This window comes from Dromaius novaehollandiae, chromosome 13 (assembly GCF_036370855.1).
Source record: "Dromaius novaehollandiae isolate bDroNov1 chromosome 13, bDroNov1.hap1, whole genome shotgun sequence".
Classification (NCBI taxonomy): Eukaryota; Metazoa; Chordata; class Aves; order Casuariiformes; family Dromaiidae; genus Dromaius; species Dromaius novaehollandiae.
This window is the reverse complement of record NC_088110.1, coordinates 22677207-22698854: the sequence shown is the minus strand read 5'-3', so window position 1 is coordinate 22698854 and position 21648 is coordinate 22677207. Positions and strand designations below refer to the sequence as shown.

At 40.9% G+C, this 21648-nt stretch overlaps 1 protein-coding gene across 1 annotated transcript in view; it reads left to right on the top strand.

Moving 5' to 3' along the window:
- The first annotated feature begins 622 nt into the window (after positions 1-622).
- ZCCHC14 (zinc finger CCHC-type containing 14) overlaps positions 623-21648 on the top strand; it is a 57694-nt gene continuing 36668 nt past the window's right edge. Inside the window, exons 1-2 of the mRNA XM_026107935.2 lie at positions 623-1321; positions 14577-14700. Coding sequence (XP_025963720.2) covers positions 758-1321; positions 14577-14700 — 688 coding nt within the window. The 5' untranslated portion in view covers positions 623-757. The remainder of the gene's footprint in view (positions 1322-14576; positions 14701-21648) is intronic.

The window sequence follows — 21648 nt, the reverse complement described above, 5'->3', positions numbered from 1 at the left end:
GGCCGACGCCGCCATTCTACGCGCGGACGGGGGTGGGGGAGCAGGCAGGGGAGCCAATCGTGCGGCGCGAGTAGACGGCTCGGGCGCGCTCGGCCAATCGGCGGGGCGATGGGCGGGGCCCGCTGCGGGGTCAGGCCGGGAGTGAAGGCGCTCCATCTCTCCTTCCTCTCTCTCTCTCTCTCCCTCCCTGCCCCCCGCCCCGCTCCTCTGCTCTCCCGGCTGGGACTTCTCACCGCGGGATCCCTCCGCCGCGGGCTCGCGGTGCGCGCGCGGCGCCGTCCGCCTCCGCCTGCCCGCTGCCTCGCAGCGAGGGATTACTTCGCGCGGTTGTGGCGGCGGCGGCGGCGGGGCCCAGCGCGGCGGGACGGGCTTGCGCGGAGGATGGAGGCGGCCGGCGGGCGGCTGAGGCGAGGAGCCGCCCCGTGAGGGAGGACGCGGGAGCGCCGAGGCCTGCGAGGGGCCGCCGCGCCGCCCTCCGCCCGCCGGGCCCTGCCGGGCGGGGACCCCGCGGCCAGGCCGCGCCGCGCCGCTCGGGCCTGCTCCCCCGGCCCCGCCGGCGGCCGTCCGCGGCGGGGGCCCGGCCCGCCGCCGCCGCCGCCCCCCCTGGGCCCTCGCCGCCGGGGGGCGGGAGCGCGGAGGGGGCCCTCTCGGCGGCGCCGGGGCGCTGGCCTGGCGGGACCCCCGCGGGGCTCCGCCGGCCGCCGCCCCCCGGGCGTGCTCGCTGCGGCCCGGCGGCCCCGGGGGCCGGCGCGGCGCCATGGTGGAGAAGCGGTGCCCGCGGCTGCAGCGGGACGGCGTGTACCGCTGGTTCTCCGAGCTGCCCTCGCCGCAGCGCGTGGAGTTCCTCTGCGGCCTCCTGGACCTCTGCATCCCGCTGGAGCTGCGCTTCCTGGGCGCCTGCCTGGAGGACCTGGCCCGCAAGGACTACCACTCGCTGCGCGACTCCGAGATCAAGGCCAACAACCCCGCCGACCTGGGCAGCCTCACCAACCTGACGGACGAGGTGGTGCGCAGCAAACTCCTGGTGTCGCTGGCCCTGCTGGGCTCGGCGCACCGGGAGGCGGCCGGGGTCCTCTTCCGCACCCTCACCCACATCGACTCGGTCATCAACAACTACGGGCTGCAGCTCAACGAGGGCCGCACGGGGGATGAGTTCCTCCTGCTCTTCACCATGGCCTCCAACCACCCTGCGTTCAGCTTCCACCAGAAGCAGGTGCTGAGGCAGGAGCTCACCCAGATCCAGAACATCATGGCCAGCACCAGCAAGAACCCCGGCACCTCCACGCTCAACACCGTGGCAACCTACCCCGGGTGCCACAAGGTGGGTATCCTGCGTCGCCACAGGGCACTGCGTGGCGGCTCCGGCGATTGTTATAAACCTCTCCTCTTGCCTTTAGTACCAGCCTTGTAGTGATAAATCACAGCCTAAGAGGCTGGCAGAGCTCGGTTGCTTGCTCGATGGGATGGTGAACTGGGGGTGAAAAGAGGGGGTGGGCAGAGTTTTTGTGGACCCGTGCCACTTAATGAGAGGGTGTTCACAAGGTGATCAACAGGCAGCACTATACTGAACTGATGTGTTCCTGGTTGTGCTTCTGCTGCGGGGCTGTCCTACCAGTTGCATGGCAGACTAGTGAGTTAGTAGGGGAAGCAAGAATGTAACATCTCTAGAAGTGGGAGTAAGTATCTATTTAAAAGTCTTCCCTTGGAAGAAGTTGGAAGAGAGGATCAGCTTTGTTGGAAGTAGCTGTCCAGTGGCAAAGACACCTTGGTGAGTCTGGGTCCTGTTTAGGCAAATATGATGGCAAACATTGTGAGTTTTCTGATCCTAAACTTAATTTAAGGAAATGTTGTGGCTCCCTGTCGTCCCGAATGTCTCTGATATTGACCTTGGTGCCAGTGGTTCACCATCATTAACTTGCAGTTTGTTCATTCGATTGCAAGCAATTAAGCTGGACAGTAACATTTTAAGATATGTTGTTAACAATGAGATATGTTACTGTTTAAGTGCTCTTAGCCTGCTACAAATTATGGAGTTAAACTGCCACCTTGCCTGAATTTAACCTGCTTTAAACTTCAAAATAAGTACCAATTAAGTGGGTTTATCACTTGATCAGTTGACAGGCAGTAGCTTTTTAGGATGCACTGACCCAGTCAGCAAATTACCATGCAGGGATGTTATCCATCTTCTGTTGGGAAAGATGGTGTACACCTAAAAGCTAAAAACAACCCTATATTGGAATAGTATCCTAAATAAAGCTGTCACTGAGGGCTCAGTACAGATTCCACTGAAGTTAAGCATTGAATCTCAGACTGAGGCAGAAGTGTATGCTTGCTCTTCCCTTAAATACAAATCTACTTAGAATTTTGTTTCTTTGGACAGCTACTTTAATTTTAAAATTTGGATGAGTATTATTAAGCCTCTTCTGTTCCCATCTTTCCTTGCTATGCCTTTAAACCCTGCTTATTCCTCGCATTTTGTTTCAAAAGGAAGAACAGACTCCAGGCATGGCTTTCTTCAATTTAAATCTCTATGCAAATAAAATATAGGTGGAAAGAATACTTGAAAGAGGATGTATAATGTAACAACAGAAGGAGCTTCCTTACAGATACTTAACTACTTGTAACTTTCCTTACTCAAAAGGTGTATGGACCCTAACTTTGAAAAGAAAGATTGTAAATCTTGAGTTTTCCCAAAATAAGTAGCCAAAAAAGATAAAATTACACAGGGATGAATACCTTTTAGAGCATACTTTCATAGCCTCACAAGTAGTGCACGTTTTATGTAGCTGAAAAAGTCTGGCACTATTTAAGTCATTCTAAGATGGATGGAGAATCCATCCTTCCATTTTTCCTGCCAGCAGTAAATTGTACACTACAGTCACTTGATCATTGTTATTTTTCTTCTGGACACACTGAAGGGCTATCTTTGAGAAAACAAAAGAATTATGAATTTTTTAGAAATTGGCTTTGAAGAATACTGGTAGCTAAGTACACATTAGTTGAGAGGGAAGAAAAAAAGCATTATTTTACTTTCACTATCTTTTGAATTTGCAATTTGTGAACAGATGCAAATTTTCTTTAAGATTATTAAACTTTTTACATGCTGATAGCTGGTTAATCTTGCTACTTTTAGAATAAGAAGTTGGCTTAAAATGGGGATTGGATGAAGCAAGCGGAAAAAACAATGTCTTGCTCCATTCAGCCTTGTTTAAATATGCACAAATAAATTCCAGTACTGTGGATTTAGATCTCGTGATGTTACCAAGTTATGTTGTGACAATACTCGTGTTGTAACATCACCTAGAAAAACCAATGCAGATGTCCAGAGAACGTGAGCTGCGTTGGGCTGCTGCCTGCCAAAAGTCCTGTGCTCTTAGCTGTCTCCAGAATTGGAGGAGAATTTCTTCCCCTAAGCCAGCACTTTCTCATCACTCTTGCTGCTTTTACTACAGCTTGAGCTACACTGAGCTGGTACTTGAAGTTAGCACTGCGTATTAAATTGTATGAATGCTGCACCTAAATTTCCAAGCACTCTTTGAGCTCATCTTCTGAAAATGAGCTGGAGAGATAAGTCACCATTTGAGGTTCTGAGAAGCCAGAACGGAGTGGATGTGTAATGGCATGCAAATAGGGAGCTTTTTGTGGACGAAGTAGTTATTCTTCAGTGTTTCCCTTTTGCTGAGTGTGGAAACAGGGGCTAACAGTTGCGTGAGTACCTGTTTTTCTATATAACTTGGGGCCTGTTAGAATTCCTAACTGTTCACATTTAACATGTTTATTCAGAGATGCAAAAAAAAGTTGTCAGGGGGTTGAACAGTGCTTGGTTCACTTTGCAGAGACAAATGTCTCTGCTCCTTCTGCTTGGCCAATCCTATTAAAGTGTGACCCAACTTTCATATTAGTTAAATTTTTTTCTGAAGGATTGGAGTTTGCAATCTTCTTCCCTTCTCCCAAACCTGAGTTTCAAAACTTACACTATTTCCTTTGGAGAGATTTTGCTGTATAATCAACTGTGTGAACAACTGATACAAAATTACTGCAAGAATTACATGATTCCTCAGGTTGCTTTGGGGGAGGGGAAGGGCTTTAGAGTTGGTTAGCAATGCAAACCACTTTTTGCCATGCAAACCACCTTTTGCCACTGTCTTCTACTGCCTACTGCATTTGCTGAGTGCAGGAAGGCTCCCAGCAGCTGCCCATAGCTTTTCGCTTTAATTTTTGCATTTCAAGATTATTCTTGGACTATGTGAATATGAACTATCCAGGAAAAGATGGCTGTGGCTGGTTTCAAGTAGGTCAGTAATTATTAGATTCCTGGTTTCTGTGTGGTAGGACAAAATTGAGTTTCCTTGCCCTAAGTAGGGAAAACTACCTTCCCCCAAAACAGACTCTTGCTTCAATCTCTATCAAGATGATAGTTTCTGCCCCTTGTTCTGTATTTTCTTCTGCTTTTGAATGACATTAATGCTTACATGACTGAGTTGTGGATTCTTCAGACTTTTTTGTTTGTAGGCATAAGATCTAATAAGGTTTGTATGGTTTTTAAAAATTGAAATATTGCAAATTGTCTTTAAATTAAGCCCAGATACGTATCTAAGGAACGATGCTGTTCAAAAAATTTTGTTCCTGGGATTAACCATAACAAATAGGTTATTTTTTTAACAGAAAATGATCCAACTGACAGTTTTCAGGCCATTTTTTGCTTCTTAACAGACAGCTGAATAAAGTCATCTTATTACCTTTGCCATGAAGGAGACTGAGAATGGTGTTCTCATCAATGCTTAGAGCCCAGCATCTGAAGGCTTTTTTGTGTGCCTTGTGTATAGTGTGATGCTTAGAACTTCAAGCTGCTGCTCTCACATCCTAGAGGAGGTGGAGCTGGAAGCCTTGAAAAACCAGTAAATGAAAAACCAGTAGCCAAATGCTTCCTGCTTATGCATGTACACGGCCAGGTGCTCTGATATGCAAATTGCCACTGCTGAATTTGTGACTCACAGGGAGGAGGGAGGTGCATCTCCAGACTGATACCTCTCCCAACATCCTGAGCCACCCATTCAGACTTCTGTTATGTACATCTTTTGACAGTAGACATCTTTATGGATGAAAGTGTAGAGTTTTTATTCACCCATGTTTTTTGGGGCTGTAGTGATGCTGTCTATACAGAAGCCCTTAAGCTTATGTCTGCATTTTATATAATGACATAAAGCTGTCCAGGCTAACCTGGACCTACTTGAGTACTGGAACTCATCTAGTCATGATATGAATCTCTGCATAGGCTAACGTGTCATGTCAAGAAGTCTAGTATCAGTTAATAACACTGAAGACCTACCCAGGGCTAGAGAAAAACTTATTCATGACCCTGTGGCTTTGTATTTCTTAGTTGTTTCATCTACTCATTGAGCTCATTCCACAAAAGCAGTGAGGTAAGGTAATGTTTTGGTTAGTTATCGCCTGTGCTAACTGACTTGTGATAGGAGCTCTTGCTGACTTCAGTGGAGTTTAGTGCAATGATTTGGCTGTGGCCTCAGCTGTAGAACGGGGGTAATAAATAGTAGGTCTGACTACTGTTTGGAGCTGAAAGGAAGTAAGTCAGTGACACTGTAGTTATGTGGCTGTTTTCGGGTTGATATCTTGTGAATGGGAGCAAGGGCTCTTGCCCAGTCAGCTTCCAAATTCTGCATCAATGTCTATTTCAAGCTTATAGCATAAGATGCTATTTTTCACCCGTGCTAATTCCATAGGCTCATCTAAAATTTAGAAATAACTGCTAAAGACTATATTGGGAACCGCGTAGAGATCCTTTTGAGGCGTCCATTTCAAATACCTTCAGTGCTGTTTTTTGTTTCTGCACTGTTTGGTTCAGGTGATTGAAATTACACACTCAGAAGTATTTGCCTGGATTTTTTTAATCTATGAAGTGATGAACTGGGAACGAAAATATTACTTGGTAGGTTGAAACTGAGTCCTTACAGTCCTCACAGAGCAAGTGATCTAGCTATTAGATGATGCATGTCAAGTGCCTGTATGGCTTTTATGCTAGCTTCGCAGGGGTAGAATAAATCATGAAAACTTTTTAGCCTCCTAACCATCATAAGATGATATTTTATTGCTTTAGTAGCTTGCCATGTTAATAGCAATTGCTATCTAGAATTAGAGTTGTTTATTTGTCGGTATTGGTAAATCCATCCAGGAACAAGAGAAGTTGTTGCTATCTGAGGAGCGATCTTATTTTTAAAAACACATGAAACTCCTCAGGAGCCAGGAGTAGGTCTTTTAGCTTCCAGTTGGTGGCATGTGCCAATTCTTCCATGTCCTTTTGGTATTATAGGTACTTGAGGCCGCAGGGATTACACATGCCTACTGACATTCCAATTTAGAAATTCGAGGCTTCTAGTTCGGACTATAATTTTGCTGATATTCTTGTTTTGAATTTGTCTTACTGGTTCAGCCTTGAACCTGTAAAAATTTTTCACAAGTATGAGCTTCACACATAAGGGAATCATCAAAAAAAGATAATGATCTCTTGTATTAACAGTGTTTATTACCACTGAATTCATTTTGCCTAATCATCTAAAGTTAGGTGATGAACTTGATTTTAAGAACCTAAATTAGTTTGCTTGGAAAATGGACTGTACATCCAAACATCAGGGACAGAACAGCCAAAAGACCTTCTGTTGAGCTAATAATGATGCTGTTTTTTCCATGAACTGTTTTCCCAATTTTTGTGCAGGCTGAATGAAGCTTTTGCTTTAGGAGTGTGTTCTACTTCCTTACTTTTTAAATTTGCTCTAACTTTTTTTTTACTAATTACCTAGTAATTGTCTGTTAAACAAAATTGAAATAGACCTCATCTGTTCTGGAGTAAAAGTGCCTATTGTAAGGTATTGTACATTTTGAACTGTACCAGACTACAAACTGGTTTAATCAATGTGCAAACTATGTAGATCATAAAGCAGAGCTAGCAGTAGGTAACCACACCTAACAAGCTTTCCAGTGTGTAACGTGAACGGTTTTGAACAGCATCCTTGTTGGGAAGTACTTAACCAAATGGTTGAGTTTATTTTTAAAAATGGTTTGAATTGCTTAAACTGAGATCCTGTGATCCTTTAGCTGAAAAACAGATACAGGCACTGCCTTCTTCTGGCAGGATAGTTCCCACTCTTCTATGGGCTTAGTGCTGCAGTACTTGTAGTACTTCTCTTAAATGCGCACTAGTAAAGAGGCATATGCAGTCATCTATATTTATATGCTGCAGTATATATTTTAGTATTTGCTTTCGAAGATATTTTCCCCCTAAAAGGAAATACAGGAATGTTATTCCCAATAATATAGGTAAGTTTTTTCTTATTGTGGAAATGCTAGCTCTAATTTGACTGGCAATGAGATCCTTCGTCTCCTTTAAATACAAGAATTTGACTTTGCTCTCTGCTAAGAATTGGAGGGAACAAGTTGAAACTGTTTTCCCTATTTAGATTAGGGAAGAGTATTAAATCTAGCAAAGAGATGTTGATATGGTCCAGATCTGTGTTTCTCATGAATGAGTTTTGTACTGAGCAAACTTCCAGATTCCTTGCTCTTGCCTTGAGCTAAAATATAATTCATTTTCCCTCTCATCCCATTGCTATGATTAACCAAGAAAAAACATTTGAAGGGATAAACTTTTTAACAGTTGTGCTGATCAGTATAGGGTTGCAGTATTTTTATAGCAAGCTGAAGTGATCCAGAAATAATAGGATCAATTACTTAGGAGTGAGATCTTAATTTTAATTAAAGACCTGCCAAGTCATGGTGATAAATAGTAACAGTGAACATTTCTTGTGTATATTATGAATTATTTTCCAGTGTCTTGTTTTTCCACTATAAGTAGTTTTATTGCACTCTAGCTATTAGTTAAGTGGATATTGGGGGGGGGGGGAGAGGAAGGAAGAGGGAGAAACAATATGATTCAGTGAGTTTGTGACTTGTCAAATTACTTCTGTCAACCTTGTTAATTTGTGAACTGTTGCTGAAGAGGCTGGAATGGCAATGAAACACTACTAGAGGAAAGACGTATGGTTTGCTCATTGCTTGGATTATACTTCAGCAGATTTTAGAACTGCCTTTTGTGATTATCCTTTCACCTCCCAAAGGTGTATATGGCCCCATGGTGTGGCAATTTCCCACGTATATACTGGCAACATAAAGTACAACAGCTCTGAAGTCAACCAAATGGTAACATTTTAAAGGCAGATGTGGTTAAGGGTGAAAGACTTCTATAGCAGATAGAACTCTGTTACACTTTGAATTCTTTTGGCAAGTTTAAGATACTTTTTTCCTTTCTGGTCTCTGCTTTCAGTTTTTGGTAGCATACAGGTGAAGAATCAGGACATGTACATCTGTGCAGCAGATGTAGGGCAGTATCTCTCTCAGGGTCCTAGTTATAAGCAGCTGTGTGCCTGCTTTCTTTTGAGATGTGTTTAATGATTGATTTGTAAGATTCAGATCTGATCTTTTACTTTGAAGGAAAAAAATACTACCTTTCTTGTATTTCATTTCTGACGTAATCTTGAAGCACCAGAAGTCTAGAATAGTAGTGCCTTGAATCAGCACAGCATGAGTGAACTGGCTGCACTTGCAGCCTATCCAGCAGTAAGCTGTCATAAACCATGGAAGATCACATAGATGAAACAGGCTGTTGGCATGTAGCTTATTGTATTATTTACTTTTTTGGTTGTCTTTTACGAAGAGTTTTCCCCGTAGATTTCAAACTCTAACTCGCAGTGCATCTTTTCAAAGGAGAATCCCACATGTTTTGCCTGTCTGGCAAGCTCCCGTAGTTAGCTACTGGAGATTGTCTAGTGGCAGCAACAAACATTGCACTACCTAATGTTGAAGAACTCTGAATCTAATCTTTGCACAATGCATTTTCGCTTGTTTTGCATACAGGGTGAGTGCACATCGCTGTGAACTACAGTTGCCAGATGTCTTAAAATGCTCCTTTTGACTGTTTGTCTTTAATGACATTCAAACACACAGCGTAACGAAATTAAAGTCCGGTTACTGTTCTGTAGATTGATATTCCTAGTATTAACAAAGTATTCACAATTCTTATTTAGATGAAGGATTTTTAGTGGAATTGACTTAATCTGTAAGATACAATTTAGGCTTTTTTGGTCCATCTGGTCCACCAAACAGCCTTGTAGCAGGTGTGTGATTATCCTGTGGTATTTAAGTACTGCATGCCTCGTTTCCTTCCAGTAATAGCATCTCACAGGACAAAAGCATCCATCCAATCTATTATCTCATTTCACTGTGAATTACCTCTTCACCCTTTTGTATTCAAAGATGAATCTTTTTTTTAACCAACTTCCTACCAGAACATGTGGGACCTTTTGTGGCTGTTGAGAAGTATGAGCATACTTGATTGCACCTGGTGCTTGCCACTTTTTTGATAGATGCTGACTGTTGGAACTGCAGATTTCTAGGACAAACCAAACACTGTTGGTCCCACTCCAACAAAATGGCTAAACACATATAAATTCAAGCATTGCGCACTGTTGTTGATTTCATTAAGTATGTGAAAAGTTGATTGTGTTTATAAGCATTCCTTAAACATCCTCGTTGAAGATCAGTAAGGCCCCAAATCTGCAAAAGGAGTAGTTGTGATTTTCAGTTCTCCTAGTAGGAGCAGAGTCAGGTACTTGCATATGTAGGTAAATGCAGTACTGGTGCCTGAGGCTATGGTTTCACAAGCAGCTTGGGCAGATCTAATGGCTTGCTGCTGCTGAGAGGAAGATCTTGCTCAGTCCTGTTCCTCCTGGCTTTGCAGTCTCACTAGCTTTGGGGTGTCAGATCCTTGCACTGCTTGCTGTCCTTTCTGGCTCAGACTTGGCCTACCGAACAGTCCCAGGCATCAGTGACTGACATCTGAGTGTCAGTAATGCAGCTTTTTCCAATGATTTCAGAGCCTGAGCCACCTACCTGTATTGGGAAATAGTATCTTATCCTCCTAAACCTGCACGGCTGTATCCTCACCTTCAGGCTTATGCTGCAGCATTTTTACAAACAGTGTTGCACTGTGTTAAAGACCTTGATGTTAACCTCAAAATAAGCTGCTATTAATACTTGCTAGTATGCAACTGAGAGGATTGAATGGAGGCGATTGTTTCCTTCCAGACTTCAGTGCTCCTGCTCCCGAGTGCCCTGTTAAGTTACCCGTATCGGCCTTAAATGGGGGGCAGTATGAGACTCTGAAGCCTTTCTGAAAGGAGACTTCCAAGGCAAGGGCTGGCAGAAGCTTTCCTCTGTAGGGCTTTCCTAGTATTCCATTGGCTGTTTTTGAAATCTGAACATCATGTGAGAAATTTTTTATGAATAATCAATTGGAAAATGTGTTCCTGTCTTTGGCTCCTAGCTGCTGCCATAGTACTTTACTTAAATGACTTTCTTTGCTTTTATACTTTGTTCACTTTTTCCTGTGTAATGCATGACCTCATTCTATATCCAATGTTTTTCCCAGCTGAAATGTTTGAGAGCAAGTTCTTCCCTCGGATCCTATATGTGTTGTTTTCTTAAATTATAAGTCATGTTAGATATTAGCAGGCTATGTCGATTTGTTAATATTGGCTCCATTTCAAACTAAGTCAGCAAATACTTTGCTATTAAACCATCCATTTTCTGTGTTCTGGTTAGTTGTTCTTAAAAGGAACACATAATTGCTGTTTTAGTAAAATTCTTATGTTTGACTTTTATGAATCCTGTTATTCTTATGAAAGACTTGAATGCAGTAGATCAACTGTTAGGCATTGTCCCTGGGGAACATAGTTAACAGTTGCTGAATCTGGCTTCATAGATTTACCACTTCCCGTGTTCACTTCAGCCGTCCCCGCACTGGTAAGAATTTTAGACCAGACGTTACAATTCTTTGTGCTGTTCCTGTAATGGCTCTGGACAATGTTTTCTGTGAGAAATCCAAAATTATAGAACAAATAGGATTTTGATAAGGTCTGAATTTGTGTCTGCATGAACTGATTTTATTATTGTCATTTTCAATATAAGAATGGCTGCTACTTTACCTGGAAATTGAAGAGATGCAAGCTAGCTTTTTGTCTGGAAAATCAGAAGTTTATCAGTGAGCCAGATGCTTTGCTGTGGGGGAAGAAGGGCACAACACTAAAACTAAGTAAAAATGGTTTAAGAATCACTTCTGTGCCAATTTGTTCCAAGTGTTGAATCTCCTAGAGTCATGGAATAAGCCTACAGACCACTCTGATAAGAAAATTTATGAATAATCTAATGAAACTATGGATGGATACAGCAGATGGCTTTCCTTCTCCCTGCCCCACTACAAAATGCAATGTTAAAGATAGGATTAGAAGTAGTGAAGAATCTTTCTATTGCTTTATCTTTATAGGATTACTGTTTTACTTGATTAGTTTTCATGGACTGGTTATGCTAATAGTCTCAAATAATTTCATTGAAAATCTAAAGTCTTGTATTTGAATGTCTGATGCTGTAACCACTTAAACCTTGAATCATTTGTGAGTTCTTCTGCATTTATAAAATGTAAGTCTAGTGGTTTGTTGTGGAATACAGCCTGAATATTTCATCATGTGTCTTATCCGCCTTTACCTTAAGCCCTTGCCATTTGAGAAAACAGGCATTTAAAACAGCTCTTGAACAGCAGATTCTTATTCTTTAATGGCATCCTGGCTTCCTTCAGAGATGTTATAGATCCTAAAAGGTCCAAAGCAATTTGACTGCTGCTTCTGAAAATACGAATCTCACTGGAATGCCCTGTTTGAGAGGCTAGTGATTCAGCTCATCTTTACAGAAGGTCTTAATGGTACCCTCAAAGTATGTTATGGATGTTTAGAGCAGAGTCCATGTTCTGAGTTATTAGAAATCCTCTAATTTGTTTCTTTAAAATGTAGTTTGCCCTGAGTCCAAACTGGGGATAACATTGGTGTTCAGATATGGTGAGCCATTCCTTCCAGAGTTAACTTGAAACCGAATTATCCACAGCTTAGTTTGGTCAAGTCCTTCCTGAGCATCTGTTAAGCTTTTGTCGATGTTTCTCCCAACCTTCCCAGGACAGTAATTCCTGCAGTTCACCGTTTATGTGATATTGTTCCTGTGTGTTTCACTTAGCCTCAGATTTAAAAAGTGGCTGTTACTTATTTGGAAATAACTTTGATTTGCAAAACATTTTTCATTATAATTTCATTTTTCTTAAATCCAAGCCTTTGCACTATTGGTATGTTTAAGGCACTGGAAAAAGTTACTTAAAATCTGGAACAATAATTTTAGGCAGACATAGATTGGTTATAACACCATTTAGCTCACTAAAGGCTGCTCCATTTGGAACTAATCAGAGCGCTGTGATTGTTGTAAGCCAAGCTGAAACTGCTCTGCTTTGATGTGAGACAGAATCAGATAGTATATGAGCTCAGTTGGTCAAGACATATGGGCTAAATTAATCTTTACTAAATACATAAAAATTAAATCTTTATGGAAATAATTGGAGGCTCTGTGGAAACACAATGCAAGTTTTAAGTTGCACGCAATGTTTATTGGAAGGGTAGTGGGGTGGGAGGAGAGCAGGGAATATAAAGGTAGGCAATATATTGTAGTAGAAACTGCTTGACGTTTAGGGAGTTTCTGAAATCATGTGGCTCTAGTCTTACTCAGTTTCAAGTATTACTGTAAGTGTTTTATATTTGCAGATTGTTCCAGATATTCAGAACCTGGTTATTTAGGATAGCATAGTCTTGCCTAGGTCTGATTTTCTAGCTTTCTCTGTTATTTAGTTGTTCCGAGTTCTTCCCCTGCCAGCAGGATGGTGGTGTCATTGCTAAGTCCTCTGGAACTTCCTCTCAGCAGCAATCCGCTGGAGCGAGAGTTTATTGAGCTCCAGGAAAGACAGTGTGAAATAAGCTCTTTGGTGAAGACTGACTTTGGCAGGGAGATTTAATCCCTGCCTCCCCCTCCCCGCCCCAAGCCTTAAAGTTTAATTGCTAGACTGTATATGAAAGCTTGGTAATAAATTGTTCTTAATGTTGGAAAACAACTGTGCTAGGGAAGATTTATACAAATAAACTTCTTTATTCAGAAAGTAGACTAACGGTGCTGAAGAGGGCAGCAGGTATTTGTAATCCTGCTTTTTCCTGAAGCTCATCTTTCTGGGTTGATCTCTGGTGCACATATAGATTTGTTTATGAATGCAAGTATACTAAGTCTTGTGCTGCTGCCTTAAGCTGTGTGTATATGAATATATGAAAGTCCGTCTTAATGAAGCTTACAATAGATAATTGTGTAGAAGTAGGCAGATGCTATTTTTAACTTGCATTGTGTTGGCTGATATCAATATGTTAGGCTAATGGTAGGGTGAGCAAAGCATTGCTTTAAGTATAAATTGTCCTTCCACCTCATGGCACTGTCTCAAGTAATCAGTCTGAATGAGCCTTCTTCACTGCAGGAAACTCTAGTCTCTGATATTAGTTACCATGAGTAAAGGATAGCTTCTTTTGTTATGTCAGGCTAATATTTTCTTCTGAGGCTTGTGAAAGGCTAAAATTCATGTTAAATTGTAGTTACAGCTCTACATACTGAGATTTCAGTTAATTCAAAATGTGGCAATTGAAATTCAAGTAATGCGTTAGTTAGTGTGAGCACTTTTGTTGGTCTTAACTACCTCTTTAAAGCGCATTTTCCTCTTTCAGATACTTAAACCCTTGTGTTTGTACTGCTAATGTGACTGTTCATCCACTTCTGCTTCTCATTACCTAGAAAACAAGAGAGTAATTGCCTTGCTTATGAGGCAGGCGTTGAATGTTATACTAAAAGTAATAGATGTTTTTGTGTTGCTACATAATTGTGAATGCTCTTGTGGACAGCAGCTAAAGTAGGCAATGTTCTATTCTGCTTTTTCTTGTGATTTATGTTTGTTTCTGTAGCTTTAAGTAATGGTGAAAATGTGTTTCTTATGCTAAGTGCAGTTTAGAAGGTACATATTAGGCCATGAAATCTGTTTTGATGATGCAGCCTACTGTTTGGGCAATTTTTAGTGTGTAATTTTTCATTGAAATATGATCTTGATCGCAGGCTTTCAAATGGCAAAAACAACAAGATAGTTTTTTCTCTATATTAGAATTCATTCCATGTAATCTATGTGGAAATACTCTTCAATGCCTTCAGTTTGCATCTGTATAGGTAGATGACATAACATAAAAATGTTATTTTTCCAGAGTCTTTTTTCTCTAATTTTGTTGTTGAAAAGTTAACTACCGTGTGGAGAGGTTAACTGTCTTGCAATATGTCTACAATTGACTGCTGTGTGACTATTGTTTAAAAAAGAATTATACTTTAAGTGGCTTTATAGATTATCTTGGCTAATCTAGATTTGTGTGTAGCTGCTGACTAAAACAATTTCCCTGACTGTGACTTCTGGAATATCAACAGCAACATCATTTGGTTTTAAAAGAAGCATATATGTCTCCTAACTGTTTTCAAAGTGGTACTCTTCACTCCAGAGGAAGGTGCAACATTCTCGCGTTACCTCAGTGTACTATATTGTGTTTTTGTGTTCTTCTTTCCAGGTCGCTCCAAGGTCTGAGACCCCCATAAACAGTGTCAGTAACAGTTTGGAAAATGTACTACATACGTCAACACATTCCATTGAAGAGTCATTACCCAAGAGGCCTTCGGGGAAACACTCCAAAGGTGTGTCCCTTTTTGCATTCTTCCAATGGGGGAAAGAGCTAGTATCTCTTTATGGCAATTAACATTATTTTAATCATGGCTGGAGACTGGAATTTTGCTGCTTTACTGTTGGGTTGGATTGAGGAAAGAGTCACAGAAGGGTTTTTGTAGGAAGTGCTTGTTAGCATATCAATGAAAAATCTTCAGCGAGAGACAAGTATGAGCGTTCTGTTGGAAAATAAGCAGGAAAATTGTTTGAGTTTAAATACTAACTTGGCTTGGGTCAAATATCTTTTCTTGGGGACGCTCAATCTCTCATCCTTATAGTAGCAGTTTATATCTTGTACAGAGCATACGGTGATGACTGCTTTACTGGTGAGAGAAGGCAGTTAAAGCAGTTAGGTTTCCACTCACTTCCCTTTTCTTGGTTTCCAAGAATGTGCAACTGAGAAATTGAGGGAAGAGGAGTTGAGGTTAGGAGAAAGCTTGCATTTTAGCACGTGTGCACAAGCTTTCTAACCCCTGGAACTGATTGTTGGTCCAAAGCAAGTCTTTATTGTTTTTGTAATGATACATTGCATCCTGACCTGGCTAAATGGCTGAGTTGGTAAGTATGCATTGCATTTCCACATTCTAGGCTATGATTATGAATATTAAAAAATTTAGATTTAAATATGTCTATAAGTGTTTAATGTGTTTGAAGAAACATGTGAGGAAAGTCTTTGAACTGTGAGTGGCTGTTTGTATAGAATGGCTTTTGTGAATTCTTTATGGGGTTAATAAAAACAGTGCTGTATGGTTGAAGTGGCACAGGTGAATTATACTGTCACATCAGTAGCACTAGTATTTTGCCTTCAAATGCCATTTTAAAAATGTCATGAACCGTATAAATTAGAGGGGCAAATGGTGTGGAATTGGTGTTTGGAGTTCTGCCTTCTCTGCCACTGGTTTGCACCATAACCTTGTATAACTCTGTTTCAGTTTAACTATCTGCAAACAAATATACTTTAATACCACTTAAATTGTGATCAAGAATTTCAAAGCACAACTTTACTTCTTGTGAAATGCAGAAGAACTGATACAGACTGGAAATAGTTAAACATCCCAAGGAAATGTTCTTAGCTTGCCTCCGCTGGACCTCCTTTTCTGTGACATACCCAACTATAATCCCAATAGCTGTAAGTAGCAATAATTTTTTACAGCAGAATAGTGCTGTAAGTAGCTATTTCTCCAGCTGTAAAAGCTATCAGGATAGAAGAAAATGCAACACTAAGCAGAAGCATGGCTAGGTTTGTGGCTTTCATCTGATAAAAATAGGACAGGGTTCAACACTGTTTTCATTCGTACTCAGTGATTGCTGTTCCAGTACCTGAATATATGCCAAGATTAGTCATGGTACACTGTGAAAATTAATTATGTTTTTCTCTGATCTGTTTTTCCCTTATAGAATACCTGCTTAGTTTTCAGAAAATGTAGCTTTTTAATTTGTAGATTGCCTTAGTGATAGTTGGTAAAAGGAGCTGTGGAAAAACACAGCAGTTTTTACTAACTGATATTCTGCTTTCTGGTTCACCAGCAGTAGAAATTGCTTTTGAGTTCTTCTTGCTCTGTGATGATATGTATGGTAGGGAGTTTTTCCTCTTAAGGCTAGAGAGTGCGGCTGAAGATCATTTGCCAGCCTGGGGCCACCATTGCTCTTATACAGGCCTCAGATTCTCTGAGCAAACAGGCACATCTCTTAATTTAGCAGATTCTGCTAAGAATACAGCAATTTAACTTATCTTACACTACATGAAATTCAAAGTCACATGAATAGGGGGTGGATGGGTTGCTTGACTAGTGTAATTTGTGTGTTGATGGTATTTTTTAGTGAGTTCTGTTTCAGATATCTTGAGAGGGCAGTATTTCTCTTTTGTGGTCAGAACTGAGTGAGCTGCTGAAGTTTATCGTCATCCTGACAGAAGTAGTAGAGCTGGACTGTCTCAGCTAAAAGGTTGTGGCTGAAATATAAAAATGAGACATATTACTAAAGGTGCAGTATTCATCATGTTTAGTTGGATTACGGGCCAACATTTCACATTAATCCACTGAGTGGTTTTAATCCTGACTTGTAGAAATTTCAGTGACATAACGTAGACTGTATACATGGTTAGTTGATAGGTTTATACTTGGACCTGAAAGTTATCAGTGGCTGTCTTCTCACTAATCCACCCTATGAATCTAGCTTTTGGCATGAAATATTTCATGCTTCTAGATGGAGAAGACAACAGGAGAAATAGTGGAGTGTACTGCTGAATATTTAACTGTGTTGGAAGTCTTTGTATGCACTTGTGTTTGCATAATTAAGTGATTAGCTGGATACATTCATACATGCTTCTTCTGGAGACTTGTCAAATGTATATCTTCTGAATAATTAGACCATCCTATCTGCATAGAATATTGCTACGTATTTGCCTTAGGAAACAAATACGTAAAAAGGAACATCAATTTGAAGAGTACATAAGCCTTTCCTTTCACCTCTACGGCCCAGCGAACTGCAGGAACATTGCTAGGCCTTGGTGAGCTAGGTTCATGCTGTAATGCCCAAGTTATTGGGAGTGTTGACCAGCTGGGATGCAGTGGTTACACTTCCCATCTCGACAGTCATATGGTTATTTAGCAAAATTAACCAACTTCTGTATGCCAGTCATTCAGCCTTGGCTAAAGCTGTGCTTTTTCTGCATGCATCAGTGGTCAGGCAAGGTAAGATAGACATTTCTGTATAGATGGTCTGTTTCATTTGGCATTATTACATTTGACAAGCAAAATTTTGTTTCACAGCTCAGTTGTTGATATATGAGGAAGATCTCATATCTGTAGATGTAAGCTTGTCCAGGTATCTGTGCTTTATCTGGGCTTATGTTTTGTAAAATAAAGATCAAAGATTCAGGCTATGCTGGTTTATCAAAAATATGACATTGACATGCAAGGATGTAGTTCTTCTCTGAAGTTTATCTGGTCATAATCAGCAGTAGTATAAACTGTGCTTTTCGTTCTAAGTGTAACTTGTATGATCAGTAACTTAGGATCTTTCAAATCTCTTTTCACAGCTGTGGACATTATTTTAACTGGAGGTAACCCTGGGAATTAGTCTTTTCCTTCTTTCAGGGACTGGTTGTCATGTTACGCTTGTAAGCTGCAGGCAGGTTTATTTACAGGTTTTAAGGTATTGGCAGATCTCACTGGTCAAGGAGAACTGAGGCAAATGTGGACAGATTCTTGTTACATGTAATTCAAATTCCAGCAGTAATGTGTTGCTACATCTTTGTCGCACATTTTTTTTTTTACTGTTTCTAGAATGCAGCAAGATTTTAACTGTGCTTTTAACATTGATCCAAACACAGCAATCAGATTTATGAAGGCTGGGGGTTCTGTTGCATACTGGGTGAGTCAAGTGCCGCGCTGTCCTCCTTGTCCTAAACCTTTTTCTACAATATTATAAGAATTAGATGGCACAAGTATAACTGCAGAAGGTGTCAATGCCTGAATGGTTGATTTGAGTCTCAGAGATGAGATTTTATGCTTGTAATTTAGTTGTCCTGATAAGGCATATACTTTCAGTAGCAGTGCAACTGTGTAGTTGGTCCTTTCTTTAGACAGGTCTCCCATTTTGGAGCACAGTGCTGGCAAAGCAAGTAAAGTTACTTGGAGGAACCTGCTAAAGGCACCAAGGCTTGTTGTCTTAAACTTAGAATTTGCACAGCCTGTGGATCTTCTATTTAATATCTACTAGTTTATGCCTTTTTTCAGGTAGCTGGGGTTTTTGTCCTTCATTGGTGTAAGTTCAGTTAAAAATTACTTACAATGCACATTGGTTTGCAGATTTTTTGCGTGCTTTAAGTCCTTTAAACTCGAAAGGTTGAAGTAGATTGTTTCCAGAAAGCGTTCCCAGAAGGTATTGTTCTGTCAGCCACTGTCTAACTGTTGCGTAGATCTTATTGCTTTCATGATGTTTCCAGTACTACATGTTGGGAAAGAATTGGGCCCAGTTTTTGTACTACTTTGCTCTGCTTTTTACATGCCTTAAGATTAGCAAGGTGTTCTGAGGTTATCCTCTTTGTTCTGTGGGTAAGGGAACTGTGGTACAGCCCCTGGAAAAGCTAGCTGTGTCAGGCAATCCTTGCTCGGTTTGCAATCTCAAGATAAAGGCTTGATATTCTACAGTTTCTAGAAAGCTACCTGCAGAACCTTCTCCCAGGAGCAAGTGACAGAGGTGATTAAAGGAGGTCACAGGCTAAAATAATGCTAAATTGTTTGCCTGCAGAACAAAAGTTGCTAGCTATCCTGAGCTGGTAGCTGGGGGAAATTCAGTCCCTATGCCCCAAAATCCAGAATGAGCCATCTGACTGGAGTGAAGTTCCATTCACAGAACTAATTTGTAACAGCCTGTAGATGTAGAGGTATTCTGACCTTGTGTGGCAGTTCCCAAAAGAGTATTCTTATGTTAATCAACCTTAATGAAAAATTCAGCTTATTTTGTAAAAAGTTTGAAAAGAAACAGGAATTTCCCCCACACTAGAGATGTTATTAATTACTCTCATTGTAATGTTCCAAAGACAGTGATTCAGCCATTAGGTGGATAACACTGTAGGCAAGCAATACTATTACTCTGTGCATATGACATTTTTTAGCAATGTATTAAACATGGTCAGTGACCACAGCATATTTTCCAAAAGCACAGCGGAATAAAGTACACTAGACCAGATGTTGAAGTACAGAACAAAAGAATCTTTATAATAAATGCAGTGTAAGTTGCAAAATATAGTATGAAGACTGCAGTCTAAGGACCTCCTTTCTTCTAATACAGAGTAGTGTCTTGATTTATCGCAGCCCTGTTCTGAATGTCCTGTAGTGGAAGTTGTGCCATGTTTGAGATGCCCATTGCTGTTATGAGGCTTTGCAGGTGTTGCTACCGCTGCTTTCGTCTGTAAACAGTCTTGATGTTTTTCCTCCGTGGAACAAGTTTAATTTTCTGGGAAGTGACAGGACTCCTCTATTCTTGCTTCCTGTATGTTTAAGTTATCTTTCCTTTGCCGTTACCACACAAACCTCAAAATCTTCTCCAAGGCAGTCTGATTTCAAATGAAGCAACTGGTGAAATCTGATCCGTTATATAGCGAAGCTGAATCACAATTCTTGCAACACATGCATCTAATGATAAGCACAAACTGCTTTCTGTAGGTGGAGAGGAGTAAAGCTTTTAGATGTAAAATGGATGCAGTATGCTTTTATTCTACAATTTGTACTCCATTTAGTACTTCTGAGCACAGTAAAACTTCTTGCTTAATTTAAATTCATGCTATCTGTGCGCATGTGAATTGAGGCTTTGCAGAATCTGTGTGTCCCAGGCTGGAATAAGCATGTGCATGACTTATAGGAGGAAAGGAATCACAATTGGTGGGCATGATGAAAAAACAACTTTTAGAGAAAATGTATCTCAGTAACGTATTGATTTAATACTGGATTAATGTGAGGATGTAGAGTATATCCTTGCTTGCGGTAATCCTATTGACCTCAGGTGGAATATGAGTTCCAGATAGGTTAAGCAGGTTGTTATGTGTAACAAGCTTTGGAATCTAATTGTTTCGTTAAAACAGACGTCAGAATGTGCTGTATGGGCTATCCAGAAACTTCAACTGTTATTACTTTGCTACCTATTTATTTTCTTTGGACAAAATGTATTTATGTGGTCTTTCACTTGCTCTTTTTTCTCCCACTTCCTTGGATCATCATTTTTCCACAAGAAGCTGGATTGCAGGAGCTCTCTTAGTGTTAATGGCAATCAACAGTGTTTTTTCTCCAGAAATGTTTGACGCTAATTAAGCCTGTTGAATGCAGGTGGGGGGGAATGACCCTGAAATCCTTTTGGTTTGGGATCCAGACTTGTGTTCTGCATCATCAGTTGTATAGCTGGATTATTCTATTTTTAAGTAAATGCATTATCTCCAACAATATTGGGTCAACTACTGTTGGCCTAAATATTTCTTTAAGCTCTATGTTGTAATACTTCAGAAAAAAAATCTCCCTTTACCAATTGTATGTAATTTTTCAGCTGTTTGTATACGCTTTGTTCATTTTATCTCTAAAGTTAACTTCAGCAATGTAGATAAGTCTTAGATCACACAGAAGGCATTGGATTCCAGACTTACTCACTGTCTCCAGTATAGTCGTTTTTGAATATCAAGTATTTACAGTTAATTCTAGCAGTCAAATCAGAGGATTAGTGTACTTAAATATTTTGATATTGCATAGTTTTCCCCCTTTGCCTGGAGACTATTGTATATCATAAACTTCTGGAAGCCTATATGCCACATAAATCATGTGGCTCGGTTTTCCATAGTTGATGTTGGAGTTTAGCTAAGGTTGGAGGTTTAACTTTGGAATAAAGAAAATCATGGTCTTTTTACTTTTTTAAAAACTAAAAGAATGTTGCATTTCATATCAAATTTTTACTGGTTGTGCAGTTGTACCTGCTCTCATGCAGGCAAGAATATATGTCCATTTTATGCCATTGAAGCTAGAGGCCAGGTAAAGTAGTTCACCCCTTGGCTGTTTCAGGGCTGGGATTAGAATTATAAACTTGTAGCACTCCACTTGGACTCAGACAAATGTACATTGTTAGGTGGTACTGTGGGTTAATAAGGTAACTTTTGTACTCTTTGAAGTTGGAGTCAGTATCTGTCATCCTTGTTGCCGCTCTCTTCACATAACAAGATTTGTCTGGAGAAATCTGGGATTGCAATGGCAAGATGTAAGGGGGGGAGGAGGGGAGAGCAGCCTGAGGAGTCCACTGTAGAGAGCACAGATGCCGGCCCGCTTTAGAAGAAACCTCCCTTCTTCATTAACAGGTACTAGCTCCGTCCCAGCTTCCATTCATTCATGGAAGAGAGCATTACTTCTGAATTGTTGGCGTGGGGGATTTTGAAGTTG